This window comes from Rhineura floridana, chromosome 12, assembly GCF_030035675.1.
Source record: "Rhineura floridana isolate rRhiFlo1 chromosome 12, rRhiFlo1.hap2, whole genome shotgun sequence".
Lineage (NCBI taxonomy): Eukaryota > Metazoa > Chordata > Lepidosauria > Squamata > Rhineuridae > Rhineura > Rhineura floridana.
In genome coordinates this window covers 2,069,373-2,092,290 of record NC_084491.1, presented here as the reverse complement: position 1 = coordinate 2,092,290, position 22,918 = coordinate 2,069,373, and the positions used below count along the sequence as shown (strand labels likewise).

Below are 22,918 nucleotides of genomic sequence, written 5' to 3'. Positions count from 1 at the left end.
AAATATCCTAAAACTAATGTGAATCTATAAAATAAGGATTGTCCTAAGTTATTTTTTTAAATATTTCTTTAAAAGTTGGCTTTCTTGATGCTTACAGCAGCTAGCAGTGATAATGAAAATACAAACCAAAACATAGTAAACAAACACATAAACAACCCGTGATGTATGGCTTGGAAAAACTGACCCAAAAGGCTGTGCTTTGCATTACTCACAGGAGAAATGGAAATGGACTGCCTTCAAGTCGATCCCGACTTATGGCGACCCTATGAGTATTTTAAGGTCTGTTTTTATGATGTTTTAAAGTGTTCTAGTGCTTTGTTTGCCGCCCTGGGCTCCTGCTGGGAGGAAGGGCGGGATACAAATCAAATCAAATCAATCAATCAATCAATAAAAATCGCCCCATAGCCGAAGCTGTCTGGGCAGTTTACAGCAATTAAAAACAATAAAAACAAATATACAAATTTGAAAACACAAAAAACAATTTAAAAACGCAATTTTAAAAAAATTAAAAACAGTTTAAAAACACATGCTAAAATGCCTGCGAGAAGAGGAAAGTCTTGATCTGCTGCTGAAAAGATAACAGTGTTGGTGCCAGGCGCACCTCATCACAAACAACATTCCATAACTTGGGGGCCACCACTGAGAAGGCCTTCTCCCTTGTTGCCATCCTCCCAGCTTCCATCAGAGTAGGCACCCGGAGGAGGGCCTTAGATGTTGAGCGTAGTGTATGGGTGGGTTCATGTTGGGAGAAGTGTTCCATCAGGTACTGTGGTCCTAAGCCATATAAGGCTTTATAGGTTAAAACCAGCACCTTGAATCCAGCTCGGAAATATACAGGCAGCCAATGCAAGCGGGCCAGAATCGGTTTTATGTGTTTGAACCGTCTGGTTCATTAGCAATTTGCCTTTCAAAAGGTTCCTTCTCGTCGTCTTCTTGATTGGGCTGTTGGTAGTAGACTCCAGCCATCATACTCCTTTTATTCCTTGCCCCATTAATTTTAATCCAAATACTCTGGGTGAAGCTACCAAACTCATCCTCATGTATTTTTGTGCAGGGATATGTATTTTTAACATATAGTGTCTCCCTTTCTATTCCTTCTGTTCTTTTTGAACAAGTTATATCCTTCAATTGCTGTATTCCAGTCATGGGAGTCATCCCACCAAGTTTCAGTTATACCTATCAAGTCGCATTTACTCTCTTCTATTAAGAGTTCAAGTTCATCTTCTTTGTTTCCCATACTATGGGAATTAGTATACAAACATCGAAGCCTGTGATTTATGGTCTGGCTTCCTTCCTACATTTTTATGAAGACTATTATTGGGACCTATTAGAGCTGCTCTCTCAGTTCCCGTTACTGTGCATAAGACTTCATCAATCATTAACTCTGACCTAATCATTGGTGTGCACATGGGCAATGGAACTCCTGAGTCTGGATGCTCAAGGGGGTAAAATGTCCAGTCTCACATGAATCTGTGGCTTCTGGGTCAAGGCGTAGCATCTCGGTGATTTCTAGGTCATTGAGGCCTGTCCATGACAGTGGCAGGGGTCTCGGTTATTGGTGGCCAGCACAGGGGGCTCCAACATCTTTTCCATGGTTGCTGATCTATATCTCTCAGGGACTCCGAAAGTTGCTCTGCCGTGTTCCAATCCACCTCAGGAGATCATTGAGAAGGGGCTCTTTCTGAGGAAGGTACTGAGGTGGTTGCCCCACAAGAGTGCTTGTTTCCCTCTGGCCTTTTTTTGCCTCTTGTTTTTTGCACCTAGGGTGTTGCAACTTTCAGAGGAGTCGTCTTTGGCTGAGGCTGCTGGGATTCCCCCAGTCCCTGGGGCTTGCATGTTTTTTCCTTTTGCTGCCGCAAAGCCAGCCATGGTGCCCTTTCACCAGTCATTTGAGGATATTTGGGGTGCAGAATGGGCATCTCCCAAAAAGTCTCAAATGATCCCAACCTACCAAGCAGCATTACATCCTATAAGGTGATGCAGCATCTTGGATTTCCTTCAGTAGACCAACCCGTGGCCATTTTGGCATCAAATACTGCTATTCTCTCAGAAAAGGAGCCCCCCCAAAAAAGATCCTTGTGATACGCACATTGAAGCTTATTTGATGTAGTTTTGCCGTGGACATTGTGGCCTTTAGGGCTGGAGTGACCTCCCCAATGTTTGCTAGGGTTGTTTTCATGTGGGCTGAGGAGTTGGGGACTATGGAGGATCTTCCCAAGTTTCTCCATAGTTCTTTTAAAAAGATCCCTCATGCTTTGGCCTTGTCAGCAGATGCCTCACTAGATGCACTCCAGTTTTCTGCTAGGTCAACAGTGGCCAGGAGAAACATTTGGCTCAGATAGTGGGAGGTAGATCCGACCTCTCAGAAGAAACTGGTAGGCCTCCCATTCTGTGGCTCGCAGCTTTTCAGGGAATTACTTGAAAAGTATTTGGTTGAAATGAAGGACAAGGAAAAGGCGCTTCCCTCAATCAAGAAGGATAACTGGAAGTTCCTTTTGCAATACCAAAGCCTTCACAAAGCCCACAGGGTATACTCATTTCAAGGCTTGCTGGGGGAGGTTTGGTGGGGGGTCCCTCCAGTGGTCCCTTCCCTCTCCTCTCCCAGCTTTCCAAAGGTGACAGGAAGGCCACCTCCACTTGACATAACCAACTTCCATTGGGCACTCAGCTTCTGCCCTTGGTGGACGGGTGGCATAGCATCACTGAAGACAGGTGGGTGTTGGACACTGTCAAAGTCAGCAGCTCACTGAAATTCTCCCAGAATCCACACAACAGGTTTCTTCCAACTCCTAGATTCTGGAAACCCAACAAGCACCAGAACCATAGGAAGGCCATTGACCATTTCATAGCCATTTGTGCAGCAGAACTGGTGCCTGCTTTGCAGGAGAGATGTGGAGTTTCTTCAGTCCTTTTCTGGAGTGGAGGACACTCAGCCTGCCTCTCACTTCCTCTACTTGGTGGGTGTTGTGCTGGGTAGTTATCACTGAGTTGGAGTGGATTGTGAATGGGCAGCCTCTGAAGTTCTGTTAAGGCCCAGGTATTTGCGGTTTTGTGTTACTGGGTTCCCTGTGTGTTTGGGGTGTTTTGTGTGTTGTGTTTGGTGGGGACTGAAGAGTCCTCTTGCACTGCCAGTTGGTCTGGGGAGAGGGATGGCTCCTCCCCCTGGAGAGGAGACAGAAGATTGGAAAGGACCCTGCTTGTCACTCCCAGAGGGAGGGTCATCCCTGTCAACAGAGTGTCCTCCACTCCAGTCTGCAAATAGCAATTCATGGTAAGTACAATTTCCACTTCTTATTTATTTATTTATTTATTTATTTATATACCGCCCCATAGCCGAAGCTCTCTGGGTGGTTTACAGTAACTAAAAACATTAAAACAAATATACAAATTTAAAAACACATCTTTTAAAAGCAATTTAAAACACAATTTAAAAATTTTAAACAATTTAAAACACATGCTAAAATGCCTGGGAGAAGAGGAAAGTCTTGACCTGGTGCCGAAAAGATAACAGTGTTGGCGCCAGGCACACCTCATCAGAAAGAGCATTCCATAATTTGGGGCCACCACTGAGAAGGCCTTCTCTCTTCTTATAAAATCCATGATACCTTTTTCCTTTATTGAACACATAGGTAATGTTCAGGTTGTTGCAACATGACTATAGTAGTAAGGTTAGCACTGGTGATGGGAGAGGCACCACTTTGAGATCCTCTCCCAGACAGGAGTTGGTGTTTGAAGTAGTATAACATCAGTCAGTGGTAACTGCCTGTATCTGTGGTGCTCCTCTTTTGCCTTCAGTGATGATGAGAAACTTTGGCTAATTTATACTAACTCTCTCCTGTTCACAACAGTAGCTTGATATTGCTAATGATAATGCTTGGTCACACATACATTCCTGATGAGGGCTGCTAATAGCAGTGGCATACCACTACTGTTGCAGAAAAATGATTACAGGACTGGCATGTTCATAAGTACATCATTCTTAAGTCCTACCTCAATCTTCATACCACCTGTAGATTCATTCTACACCACCTGTAGATTCATGATACAGTGGAGGTAATTTTGGCCTTTGCCTGGCGATATGAGTAAAATTGCATTTTATTGGTAAGGACTCTTTTTTTGGCAAGGTTTTGCTCCCCTGGGACCTTTTTCAGTAATCCGACGTTGTTTTGGCCATTTCCTTTGATCACCCTTTTGATTAAGCCAAGTAAAATTATTGAACAATCTATTTGCTTGGTTACAGTTCAGAAAGCTCCAGCTTTGATTTGGATTTGGATTTGGTAGAACGAGTCTTTAAGAACTGCTGCTTTAAAGAAAACCTGTTTGTGAGGCTTTATACCTTGGTAACCAGCTCAAATTTTGCTGTGCAAAGTTATTTGAAATTCTAGGAGTCTTAGAAAAGATCTCATTGTGATGGGAGAGGTGATAGCACTCCTGTGTGACTAGCTGGGCATAATAGGTGCCTATAAAACTTGCTTTTGCTGTAAGTGGGATCTGTACTGTGCACCGAACACATTTTGTGGGAATGAAAATTGGTAGTCCAATTCCTGTCTAAATGCATTTAAGCTAAGTCTGTTTTTTTTTTTAATTTGGGCATTGTTGCTTTCTTTATTGTAATCAATATAGGCAGATCATAAGTGACCTTACACCTTCCATGCTTAAGGCAGTTAAGCAAATTGCAAGAAAATTTACTCGTCTGCTGTTTAACTACAAGGGTGAAATATTTTTTATCTTGTGAATATATTGCCAGAGTTCAAATCAAAATCTAAACTAGTCTGCCAAATTCAAGGAAAGCAGAATAAAAGTGAACATTATAAAAAATGTCTTCATTCAAAGTTGATCACTTACACATTACACACAGCGTTGTCCAGCATTACCAGAACCATTAACAGTTTATTATTTAATTAATTAATTTGTTAGTCATCTAACAACAAGGCAATCTCTAGGCAACTTACAATCAAGTTTAAAAACATGCAAAATTGATAAAAACAAAACAAATCAATACATAAAATACCATGGGGGGCGCTAATCAGCAACCCAGAGCAAACTCACATAAAGCCTTGACTCAAGGCAGATTCAGTTGGATTGTTGACTCTGGAGATACTTATTGACCTCTTAAATCAATAATGTAGTGACAGGAGATAAGGCAGGACTGGAATCACTCCTGATTCTGCAAGTCTTGACTCTGACCCACTTGCTGAGCAATTGCAGCAAGATACGGATTGGGATGCATGAGGGGAGTGTAGCCTGGTTGCTCTGGCGACACAAGATCCCCCTTTAGAATTCTCCTTTAGAAGTGAGGATGGTGTGAGAGTTTTGTTTGCCATCAGTGACAAAATCTGTCGATGATGTGAGTACATTTACCTATGTGATTCCGATGGCTAAGATCACATAACAAAGAGTCATTTCAGTTTGTGTTTTTAAAATTGTCACAGAATCAGCAGCAGATTGGTGGAATAGCTAGTTATGGTGTAAAAAAGGGCAATAAAAGAGTGGAATCTGGTCTTAGGATGTTGGTGAATCCTCCTTCCCACTGCTAGCCCCTCCCCCAAAAAAACACCCCAGCAACTTTGCATAAACAAGTGAACATCATGAAAATATGATTCAGCAATAGATCAAAAGTTGTCAAAAAAGAAGCCATATTTTAAAACTATTTAAAGGTTTTTACTTTTTTTTTTAGAAAAAATAGAATCCTTCTTAGCACAAGAAGGTTGGTTGTTGTTTTTACTCATTCATACTTAACAGAAGGTCAAGGTGTCAAATAATACTACTGCAATGAACAAATCTTTGTGCCTCAGGAGGAACAAATGTCCTGTTTCCTTTTGGATTAAAGATTATCTCAGCCTCACTCTTTGATATATGGGGATGTAACCTGCGCTCCTGGAATTTCAGGGAAGTTTATTTACGGTATTATAGCTGTGTTTCTGTGAGTTAGCATTTCTCAGAGCTGTGTTTGTCACTCAGCATAAAGACAGTCTTGTTCCAGCACAGAAAATCTTAACGTGCACACAGATATTGTTGATACATGCATTTCAAGGATTTGGTTATGTAATCAGAAGTCAGAGGTTAATAATAATTCAGACCTCACCTTGAGTTTGCTTCCCATGGCTGTTGTTTCACAACTGGTGGCAGTTAAGTGAGGAAGCCCAGGCAGACAGGTGTGAGGCAGGGAGCTACTTCTGATCTCCATCAGAAGAGAAAGTGTAGATCTCCTCTTTTCTCCTTGCCACATTTCAATACTAATCATAGACTTAGATGCCAACAGAGGCAAAGAAATATACTTAATTAATTTATTGAGCCTCTCCAAGATTCTAGGCAGCTTACAGATGCTGTTAATGCAGATTAAAATGCATTATAAAAACAAACACAGGAGATGAAATGTCAGTCCAGCCCCCCAGAAAAAGCTCAGAGCCATATGAAGAAGATGTGTTTTGTAACTCTGTCTAAAATAAGGATCAGGAGAACTACTCACCTCTAGGGAAAGGTCTTTTCACAATCTTGAAGCAACTGATTATAATTTTGGGGATTCAGGGTATCTCTTCCTCAGTTTCACTTTGATTATATAGAAATCCAAACCGGAAGTGAGTTAAAATGGTTGTTCCATGAAAAACGATCTCAAAAGTCATCTTCTTGTATTTCAGCAGTTACTTACAAAACTGATAACTTTAACCAATGAGATCTTTTTGATCCTTCTTAGTTTACTGAATGCACCTGAGTTGTATTTGGTGACAACCATTTAGCTCAAATCGGTAAACAAGGCCACTTAACACCACAGAGAGCCTCTGATTCAAAGCCAGTATGTCAGTAGACATTCTGAATATTAAGTGGTATATAGATATCAGAAATAAAAATAAGAGGAAATTTCATCCCAAATCCAAACATGGTAAAGATTTATTTTATTTATTTATTTCGTTTCATTTCTAGACCACCCATAGCTAGTAGCTCTCTGGGCGGTGTACAAAACTGGATTAAAATACAGTAATATAATAAAATCAATATCACATAGCAGCAAGTTAACAACAAAAATTAAACGTAAAAACATTAAAATGCCTGGGAGTATAGCCAGGTCTTAACCTGGCGCCTAAAAGAAAGTACCGTAGGCGCCAGGCATATCTCCTCAGGTAAGCTGTTCCAGAGTTCGGGGGCCACCACAGAAAAGGCCCTAGATCTAACAACATTCCTCCGGGCTTCCTGATGAGTTGGTACCCGGAGGAGGGCCTTAGATACTGAATGAAGTGAACGGGTAGGTTCATAAAGATCTTGACCCTGAGCTTAAATGTTCAGTTGTTGCTTATCAAGGCTGGGCAGACAGAATAGTTTTCTCCCAACGGTCTTATTGTGGCATACACCTTTGTGGTATAAATTGGGTATGTTCCTACGTTTTGAAGTATGTCCTGCAGATTACCAACATTTCTTTTCTTTCTGAACTCCTTATGGCTTTATATACTCTAAAAGATGTTTTTTTCTTTAAAATCTGTATTTAACTTTAAAAAATTGTTTTTTATCCAAACAAAAATGGATTGCTTTCAAGTCAATTCCGATTTATGGCGACGCTGTGAATAGGGTTTTCATGATAAGTGGTATCCAGAGGGGGTTTCCCATTGCCTTCCTCTGAGGCTGAGAGGCAGTGACTAGCCCAAGGTCACCCAGTCAGCTTCATAGCTGTGTAGGGATTCGAACCCTGGTCTCCCAGGTCATAGTCCAACACTCTAACCACAAACCACACTGGCTCTCATTTTTTATCAGAATTACTCTTAATTAGGTTTTGAGACTTTGCATTCCCATGACTCTGAGGAGTCTGAACATTAGATTTCTCTCTTTAGGACTGGGCAGATTGTTCTGTCTGTCTTTACTCCCTAAAATGTGGATTTGATCAAGATTTCAAAATGTGCTAAAGCCTAAACTGGCCTTTTGCAGTGGTAATTTGGTTTTTTTCTCTGACAAAACTTCATCTGTTCTAATGGTCGTAAGTCTTGCAGACCAAAAGGCAAATTCACTGCGGCATTTTTTAAAAGTTCTTAAAGCTTGTGGGCAGAACTAATTCAATTAAGCTTATGCTTGTAAAACCATTTTTAAAAGGAAAAGAGCAACACCTCCAGTCTGCGTCTGTATTGGGATTGTTTTTAGATTATTTTAGATGGTTTATTGGTATTTGCCCCCCTGGGTTCCTTTGGGAGGAAGAGCGGAATAAAATAAATAAACATAAATACTTTTTTTATTTTAAAAGGTTAATTTCTTGCTTGCTCTGACTAAAAATAAAACCACTGTGTCCTGATAAAAATTATTTGTCTGCAGTTGTTACTGTAGCTTTATATATGCAAGTAGGCAGTAATCCGCACAGTAGTAACTGCTGGACACCACAAAGTTCTGTTGGCTAACTTCTACCTCTTACCTTAGTGAATAGTTAATTGCTTCATTAATTTTCTCTCTTTCTTTCCCCTTCACCAGGACTATTTTCCTAGTGCTGTTGTTTTCTCAGTATGCCCGAAATGTCAAATTCCCATTACCAATCTACAAATCTAAGAAAGGATGGACTGCATACCGGTTACAACTTTTTAAGATGTTTCCTGTAAGTAACCTGCAGAGTTCTCTGCTCAGTTTTAGCTGTCTTTTCTTGTTCCTTGAAATGGTTTACAAAGAATATAAAATATATTGTAATCTTGTAATTAAAAATCAACATTAAAAAGTTTTTTGAAAACAAAAAATAAAATCTATAAAAATATTCATTATAAACTAAAATTATGGATTAAAATACATGTCTGAATAGGCTTGACTAAACAGGTAACTTTTCAGCAGGCACTGAAAAGAATACAGTAAAGGTGCCTTTCTGATATCAATGGGCAGGGAGTTCCAGAGTGTAGAAACGGCCACACTAAAAGATTGGTTCCTTGAAAGTACAGAAATAACATTATGTGGAACTTGTAAAAGTGCTGTTTCCACAGATTGAAGTGGTTGCGTAGGCACATATAGGGTGAGGTGACCATTCAGGTCAACCGGTCCCAAGATGGTAATACTAATAGTAACACCTTGCATTTGACCTGGTAACAAATCAGCAGCCAGTGCAGATTTGGTCTGAACAGGGGAGTAATATGCTGACAGGGCCTCACCGTGCTGCAGTATTCTGCACTAACTGCAGTTTCCAAGGCAGGTAGAAGGGAAGACCCACACTGCAGTAATCCAGTCCTGAAGCCACCAATGCCTGCACTACTGTGGTCAAGCTCTTTGGATCCAGGAATGGCCGCAGCTTGTCATATTAGCCAGAGCTGGTAGAAAGCATTACTAGCCACTGAGACTTCCTGGTCCTTCAGTGATATAGCTGGATCCAGAAGTATCCCCAAACTTTGTACCTGTTCCTTCAGTGGGAGTGGAATCCCATATAGGGCAGACAATTGGCCAATTTCATGGACACAGGACCCACTCACCCGTATTGTCCCCATCTCGCTGGTATTCAAGTTCAGCTTATTTTCCCTCATTCGTCTCACTACTGCATCCAGGCACCGGTCCAGGGCCTCTGCAGCCTCTCCTGATTCAGGTGTTTTGGAAAAATAGCACTGAGTGTCATCAGCATATTGATGGCACGTTGCCCAAATCTCCTAATGACTGTACCCAGCAGCTTCATACAGATATTAAACAGCACTGGGGATAAAACAGTTCCCTGTGGAGAATACCATGGTCAATGCTTTCAAAAGCTGCAAAGAGGTTGCACTCCCCTTGTCCCAGTGTCAATAAGACCAAGGCTGGCTCAGTTCTATAGCCAACCCTGAACCCAGATTGGAATGGATGTAGATAGTCTGTGTCATCCAAGAATGCCCATAGCTGCCCCACCACAACCGCTCTAGGGAGGGGGCATTTCCAAACCAAGGGGTCCAGGGCTGGCTTCTTTAGAAGTGGCCATACCACCCCCTCTTTCAGGGGGCAATATGATTGTACCACCCTGCCACATGGCCACCCATACATATTATATCACTACCATTCATCACCACTATACATAGCACAGAGATTGGGGCCACAGATGATAACCCAAGGACCAGTAATACGCACCTCCCACACCACCAGGTGAAAGATAGTAGTTCCATATTCTCCAGTTCAGAGCAAGAACCACCAGTCGGAGACAAGGGTGCAATCAATTCTTGTTTTATTAAAGTAATGGATACATCAAAGGCTGTGCGCCTCATAGACTCACTATAATCCCTAACTGCACTCTAGACATGCTCTGCAACTTGTGAGGAAAGTTGACTCAGCGCCCACTTCCGGGTGCAGTAGCCTCAAATAGGAGAGGTCTTGGGGCATAACCTCTCACTCAGTCGCACACATGCCTCCTTCTGCCCTGTCTGCTTCTCCCGACGTGAGCGTGGTGAGGGGGGGGCGAGCCTCTGAGGGCTCATTGGAAAGCACAGGTTCCTGATTGGCAGGCGGGAGGGCGGAGAAGCGTCGGGCGTTTCTAAGATACTGCTTGGTGAAGGAGGAGTGTCTGCTCTCTCAGGAGCATCCCCCAACAGTCCCGTGGGAGTGCTGGGGGGCTGAGCACTGTCCCATTGAGGGGCAGGACCAGCCATGGGAATTGGTGGGGTGGGCGACTCGCTCTCTTCCCCAAGGTCGGGGTTAGACTCAACAACAGCTGGATCGTCCATGCTCCCTAACGGGTGAGGCTTCTGAAACTCATGCCTTCCCCCTCCTTCCTCGGGAAGGAGGCTGGGTTCATCACCCCTGGGCTCAACACATATCTACACTCCTCCCCTTGCCTCCTGCTCAGGGTGGACCCACCAAACCAACCTTCCCCTCACCCAAGCTCTCAGCCTGAGTCAGGGCCACAGACCTGTTTCTCCTCCTATGATAGCTGGCCTACAATCCCAAAGTCTCCCTCACAGATGATCCCTCCGCAGTCATTCCTAGCACTCATGGCAGAGTCTGTTCTTATAGCCAAGGCAGGCTCTGGACTGCATCCACACTCCAGCTGTGTTCAGTTACAATCCACTTTCTGCAACCAGGCAGAAAACTCCTCTTACCTTCAGGCAGGCAGCAATCCCACCAAGAAAAGTTATCAGAGTTATCTAAATTGAAGCTTCCTCTTTGGGGGTTTTCCCCTTTTTGAATTTATAAGAGGCTGCAATTGATTTTTCTACAACTACATGAAATCAATGCTCAGGGCAAAGCATTGGGGAAACTTTGAGTGTGAACAGTCTTTTCTGTTTCATGATTTCAGCCTAAAGAGTTAAAATCCTTTTAGGGTATGTACCCCTTTGGAAGTCTGAGGCAGTGTTGGTGAGATGTGCTTTGGCTGTGAAAAACCAAATTCAGTATTAGGAATTATTTTTAAATGGGATGAAAATAAAACAGGAAATAACCACAGATCTATGTAACAGCTTCTATAATTTGGAATGTTATGTGGATTTATTTATTTATTTATTTGATTTATATCTTGCCTTTTCTCCCAGTAGGAGCCCAGGGTGGCAAACAAAAGCACTAAAAACACTTGGAAACATCCATAAAAACAGACTTCAAAATATATTAAAACACAACAACAATTATGCTTTCCCCACCTTAAAAAGGATATGGTAGAGCTGAAATATAACAAAATTATCAATGATTTCGGGAACATTTTCCCCATGATGAAAGGCATAAAGATTTAGGCTCTTAGACGGCCATGAGGAAGGACACAGGATAATGATGTGGAGAGAGTGGTAGAGAAACTGTTCACTCTCAAAGCATGGAAATTAAAGCTCATTAAGTGAAAATTATTGGCAGTAAGTTTCACTTCTAATTACTCACTTAAATGGCTTTAATAAGAATTGAACAAACTTAGCTATCCATTCTGTTGATGGCAATTTAGCTGAACAAGATCCTCCATATTTAGCAACATTTTATCTCTAATAATCAGATACTGAACTAACAGGGGATGGACTTCATTTTGACACCTTGCTTATGAGCCTGGCCACAGTTGCAGTTAGTGCTATATTGAACTCCATACCAGCTCTACAGAGCATGATATGGTATTTCCCAAAAATCTGTTTCTTTACTAGTCAGTTTGCCCTCTGAGATCCACTGTCGCTTTTTTGTGTGTGAGTTTATATGAGTTGATCAATATGCACAGTGCTTAGTTTATCTTAAAATAATCAATAATCAATCCCTTAAGTGCTTATTTGGAGGCATTCCCAGTTTGGGGAATTGTATGAAAGATCCATTTTAAATTGGAAATATTATTTAAAAGGGAACCTTTCCAACAAAATCCAAGATAGGGTCATTCTACCCCTCCCCTGTTTGAATATTATTATGCTGTGTTGGTCATGAGGTCCTCTGTGGCCCTGAGCAGTTACCATTTCCTTGCTGCTATATTCTAAGTGTCTTTCTATTCCCACTGCAGATAATTCTGGCCATTCTGGTATCCTGGTTGCTGTGCTTCATCTTTACTGTGACTGACGTGTTTCCACCTGATAACACCAAGTATGGATTCTATGCACGCACTGATGCTAGGCAAGGAGTGCTTTTGGTAGCGCCATGGTTCAAGGTTCCATATCCATGTAAGTGTGTTTAGCAAGTATTTGAAGGAGAGCCTCCCACAAAGCTCTGCTTTTTGATGTGATTACACCTTAGTTTACTTCTTTCTGCACCTTGCATGGGTACAGAAGTTGTTTAGTCATTGGCATGTGCCTGTCGAAATTGAACTTTGTGGTTGGGCTCCGTGTTGCTTTCAGTGCAACTAATCACTGAGCTCAGTGATAGAGTGCATATATGGCACATGTAAGACCCATGGCTCAGTCCCCAGGATCCCAAGTTAGAAGGGAGCAGGACTGTGAGGGATCTCTGCTTTGGAGAGCTGCTGTCAGTCAGACTAAAGACACTTACTGGTCTTACTGGTCTAGCGGGGCCACTGCATAAGGCAGCATAATATGCACTGGCTTAACTTGTGAGAATTAAGCTGATGTAGCTCTTGGTGCTATGTGAGCTACAGAAACATCCTTTCTCTTGGGCAATGCTGTGTTTGTTATGTGACTACTGAAGGCAGCTTTGATTTTTGTTTTTTAACTATTTGTATGATCTAAGATGGAAATGGTCAGCTGGCAGATCCAGCTCTCAAGCAGTCTGATCTGACGGCCTCTAACTTTGCCCACAGCCCCATTCATGAGGAAAATGTACAGGTTTCAAGTTGTGTGAAGTCCATGTTCTACATCCAATTAATCTCACTTTTGGATTTTTTTTTATGTGACACACAAAGAAACCTATCTGTACGTGATGCTAAGCATGTATGCATAATCATGTGGGAATCACTTCTTACCAGATAGTACCAATTCATTACAGAAGCTGACTTCATATTTGTGTAGCAATTTGTCTAGTATGACCAGTGTCAACATGTCCCTGCCCACCCCCAAAATACAGAAATTGGCCATCCTTTGATCTAAGAGAACATTTTGCATCTTAAAAGTAATTTTGTTTTAAATATAAAAAGAAAGATTGTGGGATTTTTGTCTTCACAGTTCAATGGGGATTACCTACCATTTCAGCTGCAGGCGTGATTGGAATGCTCAGTGCAGTGGTTGCTAGCATCATTGAATCAATTGGTGATTATTATGCCTGTGCGAGATTGTCTTGTGCTCCTCCACCACCAATCCATGCAATAAATAGGTGAGCTTCCTGAAAAAGACCTTGCATCCCTCTCACTGGTCCCTCCTCCATCACCACCACTACTCAGTTGCCCTGGCAAAATGGGTGCGAATTTATTTCAGTTCTTGCAACATGACTAAATAGAATTGTGGGATCAAATTATTCACAGCTGTGGTATAACTGAGGATGAGTTTACATCTGTATATTCATAACTTAATGTTGTAGCATCAAGTAGTGATTTCAGTGATCAAATTACCATAATTGATCAAATCCCTCAAACAGAGGTTTTGTAGCACGTCACCTTACTTCAAACATGTTTTCACTAGAGACAGTGCACATTCATCTGCAAGTCATGAAGTGTGGAATAATCAATAGATTATATAGGCAAATCTGCACTGAGCAGGTTCAGAGAGAGAATTACTCAGCTACATTCTTCTCAATCACATTCCGCTTGGTTTTGTCTGACATATGAGTATCTCACAAAAGTACTTCTATATTCTGGTACTGCATGGCTCCTAGACTCTCAGCTGATTCAAAATAGTTGAAGCTGAGTTAGGATTGGCAGGGTGGTCAGCTGACTGGTCATATCATGCCCATTGACTACATATTTCCCTTTCCCCAACATGCTAGCTTTCTGCACGAAGAGATTAATGTGAGACGCATTCTGCCTTTTGATTTCCTGCCATTGGAATTGGTTCAGTTCAGGAATGCTTTTTCTCATATTAGAATCATCTCTCTGACTCTTAATGGTAAAGCCCAGGACACCTAAAAACCTTTTTTAAAAAAATAAAAATCAATAGCATATAATCTTGTTTGTTTGTTTGTATGATGCGTGTCCATAAAAACTATGCTCAGAGCAGCTTATGGTAGCAGTGGGAACACAACAGGTAGCAAAGATTAACAGTTATAATAGCAATTCTACAAGATCAAAAATCTGTAACAACATCAGTGCAGTGACAAGTTCATGCAGAACAATAATGATTTTTCATAAAGAATCTATTCAATGGATGCAGGATAACCTATCATGATAAAAAAATTCATAATGAGCAGCTTGGCATCAATCCATCACCCCTAAGTATTATCTAAACACAATCATAAAAGCTTCAGGTGTAAAGACAAAAGGAAGGGTGAGATTCCTTAGAACAAGTGTTAGGGCAGCTGGAAAGGAGATGAAGGCCCAGAAATTGAGAGTTGGTGAGAACTGCAGGAGAGTCTGTCTTCTAATGGGCACGTTCTTTCTTGGGTCTGTCTGCTGCAGGTTAGTAGCAGATGGTGTGGCTTTTTTCTTTTGCTTCTATGAAGTTGAAAGTACACTGCTTTGCTCTGTTGATAGTATTCTGAGTTATAAACGCATAAGAATATTTGGCCGGTTGGCCACATACTTATTTCACATTCCAAATTACCCAATCCTTAACAACAGTTGTTGCCACTCCTGCTTGAGTGTAAGAAAATAACAGTTACATTTGCCTGGCCTGAGCTGGTTTCTCATGCTTTTCTAACATGCTGTATAACTCCATCTCAAGATTTTTCTTTCAATTGCAGAGGCATTTTCATAGAAGGCCTTTCCTGTGTATTGGATGGAGTGTTTGGCACTGGGAATGGATCTACTTCGTCTAGCCCTAACATTGGGGTCCTGGGGATTACGAAGGTACCATACTTATTCAAATAAGTGAGTGCTGTATCCTTGAGATTAGTCGTGGTGGGAGCTTCCCCTCTACATGCGTAATGAAGAAAGAGGAACTTGCCCAAGAGCAGACTTTGATTAAAGTTGTACAGAGAAAGCACAGTTTTAAAATGCATCCTGTTTTCAGTAAATCCTAATGAAACTTTTGGGCTGGGATTAGACTCTGGCTAAAAGATCCTTTTAATGCTGGTTTTAATGTTAGTACCTCTTGTACTTGCAGAGTAGTTAAATATCCATAAAGATTAGCTGTTCCATCTGTTCAGTGCCTGAGGGCAAAGTGGGATTCTACTCTCCGTTATCACTTGTGAACATGAAATAAATTGGTTGTTCCCACTTAGTTAAAGTTTGATGAGTTGTCTAAATCTTTATATAAAAAAAAGTCCACCCTTTTAGATGTGGAATATCCTGAAATATCTTAGAACCAAACAACACATGATCGTCCCTGACCTGTGTCTTTAAACTTAAATCTGCCCCAATCACATATGAAGCATCTTTGAGCTCCACCAAGCACCAGCAATGATGACATTGTGGTACTTGTTAAAAATGTAGTTTTCTTGTATATTGTATTTTTTTGTGTAAATTGTTTCAGGATTTTTTACGTATGTGAAGTGATACATAAATTGAATAAATCTATTGTAATGTAAATAGTTTTTGATGTTTAATTCCAGTAAGCTTCTTAAATTATACCTTACTTTGTTTATAAGCTGAACTTTATTTATACTAAGATATTAATAAGTCTTTTAAGAATTTCTGTACACTACCTTGAGACTCATTATAGCCAGTAGTATATAAATATTTTTATAAATTAAATAAATAAGCGGTTTAAAGCACAACAGGGGAAGACCACATTTATTGATTTGTTTCATTTTTATTCTGCCCTTCAGCAAACCAGGTGATGGCACGGCAGGGTATACAATTTTTTAAAATACAGTGAATAACAATACCATTTAAAACCAGGTAACATCCATTAACATTACATCTCCTCCTCCTCTCTCCCAAGTATCAGTGGCCTAGTATATCAGTGCCTTACATCATTAAAAAAACTGATGAAAGTGGTAAGTTTTTAGCTGGGATCAAAATCCAACCAATGTAGGTGCCAGCTGAATTTCAAAGGGGAGGACTAATCCTCTTTCCATGCATTGCTCTTCTTCCTGTGACCCCTTTCTCTCACACACACCCCTCTCCTCAAGCCTGGCTCACTTTCAGTATTGAAGCACAGTAAAAATGTCCTTGGGACATTGATTGCAGGAAACGGGGAAGAAGAAGGAAGTTCAGTATTTCCCCTCATTTGTGTCCCCATTTAGAGCTGTAAGTTGAACCTCCCCATTCAGCGTGCTTTATACATGATTGGGACTGACAAACATTTAAAGACACAGGTCTTCTAGAGTGCAGTGTTTCCCAACCTGTGGGTCACAAAGCTTATGCAAGTGGGTCTTGGGCTTTATAAGTAAACCCTATATAATTATTGCTTTTAATCTGGTATCATGAACCTCTTACAACTTTTTGTTTTGTTGACGTATTGTAGTGCTCTGAGACACTTGTAACTGAACACCAGAAGGGCTCGAGTCTTACATTTTAACACTTGAGAACCGCTCTCTGACCGCTGGCAACAGACCTGGTGGCAGTTCACCACAAGGTGCTCGATCAGGGAGTTGTTTTGAATAACTGTTACAGTTCTCCTGTGATGCATAGCTCCTTGTGGCAAACAGCCACAGGATCTGCTGCCAGGGTTAGTTAATAGTTAAAGGTGCTTTGAAGTTTGCTTAGTCAAAATTTGTCCACTACTTTTATGTTGAAGAACCATCACTCAGTGACGTCACTAATGTCTAAAAAGTTGTCTTTGTGCAAAAGACAACACTGAATTGTCATGTGATAGGACCCTCAAAGATAAATTTCTGGGAGTGAGGTTATCTGAATTTTGGCTTTATGTTGCCAAAATTACTCAGTTACCAGTGAGTGTCCAGAGCTTGCTGATGAAGCAAAATCGGTGCTGCTGCTGCCATGCAGTAGTACATATCTTTAGGACACAGGTTTTTCAGCAATGACTGCTATGAAGACAAAATACAGTAGCAGTCTATGTATCGATAATAGGGTTGCCAGGTCTCCTCTGTTCGCCCAGAGACTGGATTTTTGGGGTCCTCCCTGGGACTCTGGATGAGTCACCTTAATCTCTGGACTCTCACCTTTCATTTAAAGAAAATAAGTTTCTAAGTGGTCTGGTTTAAGAGATATACCAAAACGTCACACACACACCATCAACTTCCGTTAAATGAGCTGGTAGCTGGCTGCTCTAACCCTGCCCTTTCAGATTTGTAGCCAATAAGTGAAGTCAGGATTGTGATTGACAAGGGATTTGTTGACCTCCAGACCATAGCTAGACCCCATTGCAAGGCCAGAAAACTGATGTTTTTTCCTGTTTATTTGAAAATCTCATAAATTGAGTAAGTATATAGCTTTCAGCAGTAGCAAAAGTCTTTTATTTCTTGTGTGCAGGAGTCATACAAGTTTAAATTTTCCTGGGCTTTTGAGAGGCCAATGTTTTGAAATCCATCCCAATATGAATTTTTAATCCAGTACTTGCTTTTCTGGGAGTAAAGCTGCAGTGTTAATCCCACATGCCTAGAGTAAACCTCATTGAATTCAATAGAACTTACTTTGGAGTGGACATACCGTATATTCCGGCGTATAAGACGACTTTTAAACCCAAAAAAATCCTCTCAAAAGTTGGGGGTCATCTTATACGCCCAGTCGTCTTATACGCCGGAATATTTCTCCTGCTCGCAGCCTGGCCCGGCGTCCCCTCCCCTGAGGGGAATCCCCATTGCTCCTCCGTCCCCGCCATCTCCGCCTCCTCCACCGCGGCGAAGGCGGCGCCCTGCGCGGCCTCCTCCTCCGTCGCAAAATGGCGGCCGGGGTGGGGAGCAGCAGCAGCAGCCTCCCCGCGTCCTTCTCCTCTGTGGCGGCCTCGCCTGCGCCGCCTCCCGCCACTGCTGCTGCTCCTCCGCCCGCGGCTGCTCAGGCGAGCGACGGGGCGGCGGTGGTTGCTCCTCCTCGGGCAGCCAACGGTGGGCCGCTTTTGCTGCTCTCGCCGCCGCAGGCTGCGCCGGCACCTCCGCTGACGCACAACCACCGGGCGGCGGCAGCAGCGGGAGGCGGCGGAGGCGGGAACCTGCTGCCGACAGCTGCCCCTGCAGCCTCCTCCTCGGCGCCCTCCGCCGCCACCTCCGGCCCGCTGGCGCCGCGGAAGCCGGCCTACAACTGGCAGGCGACGAAGCCGACGGTGCAGAAGCGCTTCGCCTTCCTCTTCAACAATGAGGTGCTCAGCGACGTCCACTCTTGGTGGGCAAAGGCCGCGCCGGGGCGCAGCGCATCCCTGCCCACAGGTCGGTGCGGGCTATGGGGCGAGGGGGCTCTGGCCACGCAGGGAAGAAAGGGGAGAGGGACGCTGGCTTTTTAAACGGGGATCAGGGTCAAAAGCTGGGGGTCGTCTTATACGCCCAGTCGTCTTATACGCCGGAATATACGGTAGTTAGAATTGTGCTGTAAAATAATGGGGCTTTTAAGTGAACATAGCAAAGGAATGTGTTCCTGTTGTAAATCTTTCTCTCCCTCTCCAATCCTATTTTTAAAGCAATTAGGCAGGGCTTACATGGGTATCACTGCTTTACTATGTAGGAAACTAATACTTATTTTATTTTTTAAAAAAATGTTCTGCAATTACCAACTGGTTTTGGCAATAAACTAATACATTTCCAGTGTGTGTCCATATATGGAGTTTTTTCCAACAACCCTGTGAGGTAGGGTTGGTGGTTTTTATTTATTTATTTATTATTTAATTTATATCCTGTCCTTCCTCCCAGCAGGAGCCCAGGGCAGCAAACAAAAGCAGTAAAAACACTTTAAAACATCATGAAAACAGACCTTAAAATACATTAAAACAAAACAACTTTTAAAAAGTTCTTTAAAAAAGCTTTAAAAACATCTTAAATAAGAAGGGTAAAAAAACATATTGTTTAGAAAAAAATGTTTTAAAAAAACATTAAAAGCAATTCCAACACAGACACAGACTGGGATAGGTCTTAACTTGTTGAAAGAGGAAAGTCTTCAGTAGGCGCCGAAAAGATAACAGAGTTGGTGCCTGCCTAATATTTAAGGGGAGAGAATTCTACAGGATAGGTGCCACCACACTAAAGGTCCATTTCCTATGTTGTGCAGAATGGATCTCCTGATAAGACGGTATCTGCAGGAGGCCCTCACTTGCAGAGCGCAGTGATCGACTGGGTATATAAGGGGTAAGACAGTCTTTCAGGTATCCTGGTCCCGAGCTGTATAGAGCTTTGTACACCAGAACTAGAACCTTGAATTTGGTCCGGTAGCAAATGGGCAGCCAGTGCAATTCTTTCAGCAGCAGGGTGACATGCTGGCGATACCCTGTCCCAGTGAGCAGTCTCGCCCCCGCATTTTGCACCAGCTGCAACTTCTGGACCAACCTCAAGGGCAGCCCCACATAGAGCGTATTACAGTAATCCAGCCTGAAGGTTACCAGTGCATGGACAACAGTGGCAGGCTATCCCAGTCCAGAAATGGTTGGAGCTGTCTTATCAGCCAAAGCTGGTAAAAGGGACTCCTAGCCACGGAAGTCACCTGGGCCTCTAGCGACAAAGATGGATCCAGGAGCACCCCCAGACTACGAACCTCTTCTTTCAGAGGGAGTACAACCCCATCCAAAGCAGGGAACTGACCAATCATCCGAACTCGGGAACCACCAACCCACAGTGCCTCCATCTTGCTAGGATTCAGACTCAGTTTACTGGCCCTCATCCAGCACACCACCGAGTCGTTACAGAGAAATAGAGTTGGGTATCGTCAGCATACTGCTGACACCTCACCCCAAAGCTCCTGATGACTGCTCCCAAGGGCTTCATATAGATGTTAAACAGTATGGGGGACAAGATGGTACCCTGTGGCACCCCACAACACAACTGCCAAGGGGCCAAAAGACAATCACCCAAAGCTATTCTCTGAGAGCGACCTTGGAGATAGGATCGGAACCACTGTCAAACAGTGCCACCAATACCCATCTCACCAAGTTGGCGCAGAAGGATACCATGGTCAATGGTACCAAAAGCCGCTGAGAGATCAAGTAAGAACAACAGGGTCGCACTCCCCCTGTGCTCCCGATAAAGGTCATCCATCAGGGCAACCAAGGCCGATTCAGTCCCATAGCCAGGCCTGAACCCAGACTGGGATAGGTCAAGATAATCTGTTTCATCCAAGAGTATTTGCAATTGCTGTGCCACAACCCTCTCAATCACCTTCCCTAAAAAGGGGGCATTTGCAACCAGTACCGACTGGTTGTCACAAACCAATGGGTCCGGGGTGGGCTTTTTCAGGTGTGGTCGGATCACCACCTTTTTCAAGGTGGCTGGAACCACTCCCTCCCACAATGATGCGTTGACCACACCCTGGATCCACTCGGTCAAACCACCTCAGCAAGCTTTAATAAGCCAAGAAGGGCAAGGGTCGAGAGAACAAGTTGATGGCCGCATCATCGCAAGCACCTTGTCCACGTCATCAGGCTGCATCAACTGGAACCGTTCCCAAGAAGTTGCAGCAGATATTGCACTGGACACTTCATTGGGGACTACAGTAGATGTGGATGAGGCATCAAGACTGCTATGGAGGGAAGCAATTTTACCCTCAAAGTGCCTTGCAAACAATTCACAGTGGGCCTCCGAAAGGTCTAAAACTCTATTTCCTGGAGTTGATGTCAACAGACTCCTGACAGTACGGAAAAGCTCCACTGGACGGCTACTTGAGGATGCGATGGAGGCAGAGAAGTGGGCCTTCTTCACTGCCCTCACCACCACACAGTAGGCACGGTTATGATGTTTTACTCGTGCCCAATCAGCCTCACAGCACGTCTTTTGCCACTTGCACTCTAGCCGTCGCCCAGCCTGTTTCATTGCCCTTAGCTCACTGCTGTACCAAGGTGCAGACCAGGCTCCACAATGCTGGAGTATCTACTGGGAACTCCCCCAGGGTATTCAGGAATCCAGTGGATTCCATTAGGCTCCGGGGGCGGACCATCTTAATCTGTCCACCACCCCTGCAGGGAAGGATCGGAGCCATAAGGCTAAACTTCACCAGGAAGTGATCTGACCATGACAATGGGGTGACATCCACCACCACCCCCGTCTCCAGATCACCCCTTCCTCCATCTGGAGCAAAAACCAAGTCGAGGGTGTGCCCTACCCTATGCATCGGGCCAGTGGCAACTTGAGACAACCCAATGGTCGTCATGGAGGCCATGAAGTCCCAAGCCGGAACACTAGAGGGAGCCTCAGCATGGACATTGAAATCACCCAGGACTATCGTTCTGGGCTCCTCCAACACTACAGCCGAGACGACCTGAACCAGCTCAGTCAGAGAAGCTGCCGGGCAGCAGGGTGGACAGTACACCAGCAGCAACCCTAGTTTACGGTCTCCTTGGCCTGACACCAGGTGCAGGCCCTCACAGCCAGCTCCAAGACAGAGTGGTTTCCTGGTGACAGAGATGGAAGTTCTGTAGACCACAGTAACCCCCCCTCCCGGTCCCTGCAGCCTGTGCTGGTGTTGCACCGAGTATCCAGGTAGGCAAAGCTGGGTCAGATCACCCACCCAGATCTCGATAATGCACACCAAATTGGCACCTTCATCCACAATTAAATCATGGATGAGAGTGGTACCTATCTGGCATTAAACAACAACACACACAGGGCAGTGGGCACAGCAGATGACCAATGAGGAACCCATCCATGAGAGGAGTGGCAGCAAGGAACAAGGTACAGATAGCCTTGCTTTCATCTTCTATGGTAATTCACTACATCCCCATGGCTATATTTCCCTCTATCCGTGATCACTGCAATTGGGGTGCCATGACCCATGTGATTGGAAACTAAGGCAACTTACAACAAGAAATAAAACCCTTTAAAATCCAATAACTATGAAAGCAAGTATAAACAGTTGCAAAACAGCTTAAAGTGGCATGATTCTGAATGTTGGGTTGGGTGAGTAAAGTTCCTTATCCCTTGAGGTTGCAGCTCTGTGCACGCGTCACTGTTTGAGTAAGCCCATTGAATACATTGGGACTTGCTTCTAAGTAAACAAATATAGGATTGTACTGTAAATAACTTTACAGGTTGTGTAAATAATAAACATCTTTGACAATCATGCTTATATAAATATTTCTTCATACTATGTCCTGATAAGTAGCTGATTTCACACTATGGTTGTACATTATTATTTCCTCTACATTTTAAGGGTGCCCTTATTCCTTGGGATGGTTCCCCTCTGTCATTTTCATTCTGAGGGGCAGATTAGGCTGAGAGATGGTGAGTAGCCCATGGTCACCCAGTAAATGTTATAGCTCATTTCCATTTTAAAAAATTAATTCAAATTATTTACATGCAGGCAAACTTTATTAAGTAGATCCACACAATACATTTAAAGCACATCCAACTTACATTTAAAGTGCATGACTTCCCCTAAAGAATCCTAGGAAGTATAGTTTCCCACACACAGTTCCCACCACCCTTAACAAACTACAGTTCCCATGATTCTGTGGTGTGATTCATGTTTGTCAAATGTGTGTTGAAT

General features: G+C 43.1%; 1 protein-coding gene across 10 annotated transcripts in view; it reads left to right on the top strand.

Annotated features, from left to right (window-relative positions):
- Nucleotides 1-22,918, top strand: part of SLC23A2 (solute carrier family 23 member 2) — a 138,317-nt gene that overhangs the window by 98,094 nt on the left and 17,305 nt on the right. For all 10 annotated transcript variants that reach the window (XM_061592420.1, XM_061592423.1, XM_061592424.1 and 7 more), the window contains 4 exons: nt 8,446-8,566; nt 12,359-12,515; nt 13,470-13,617; nt 15,139-15,244. In XM_061592420.1, coding sequence (XP_061448404.1) covers nt 8,446-8,566; nt 12,359-12,515; nt 13,470-13,617; nt 15,139-15,244 — 532 coding nt within the window. The remainder of the gene's footprint in view (nt 1-8,445; nt 8,567-12,358; nt 12,516-13,469; nt 13,618-15,138; nt 15,245-22,918) is intronic.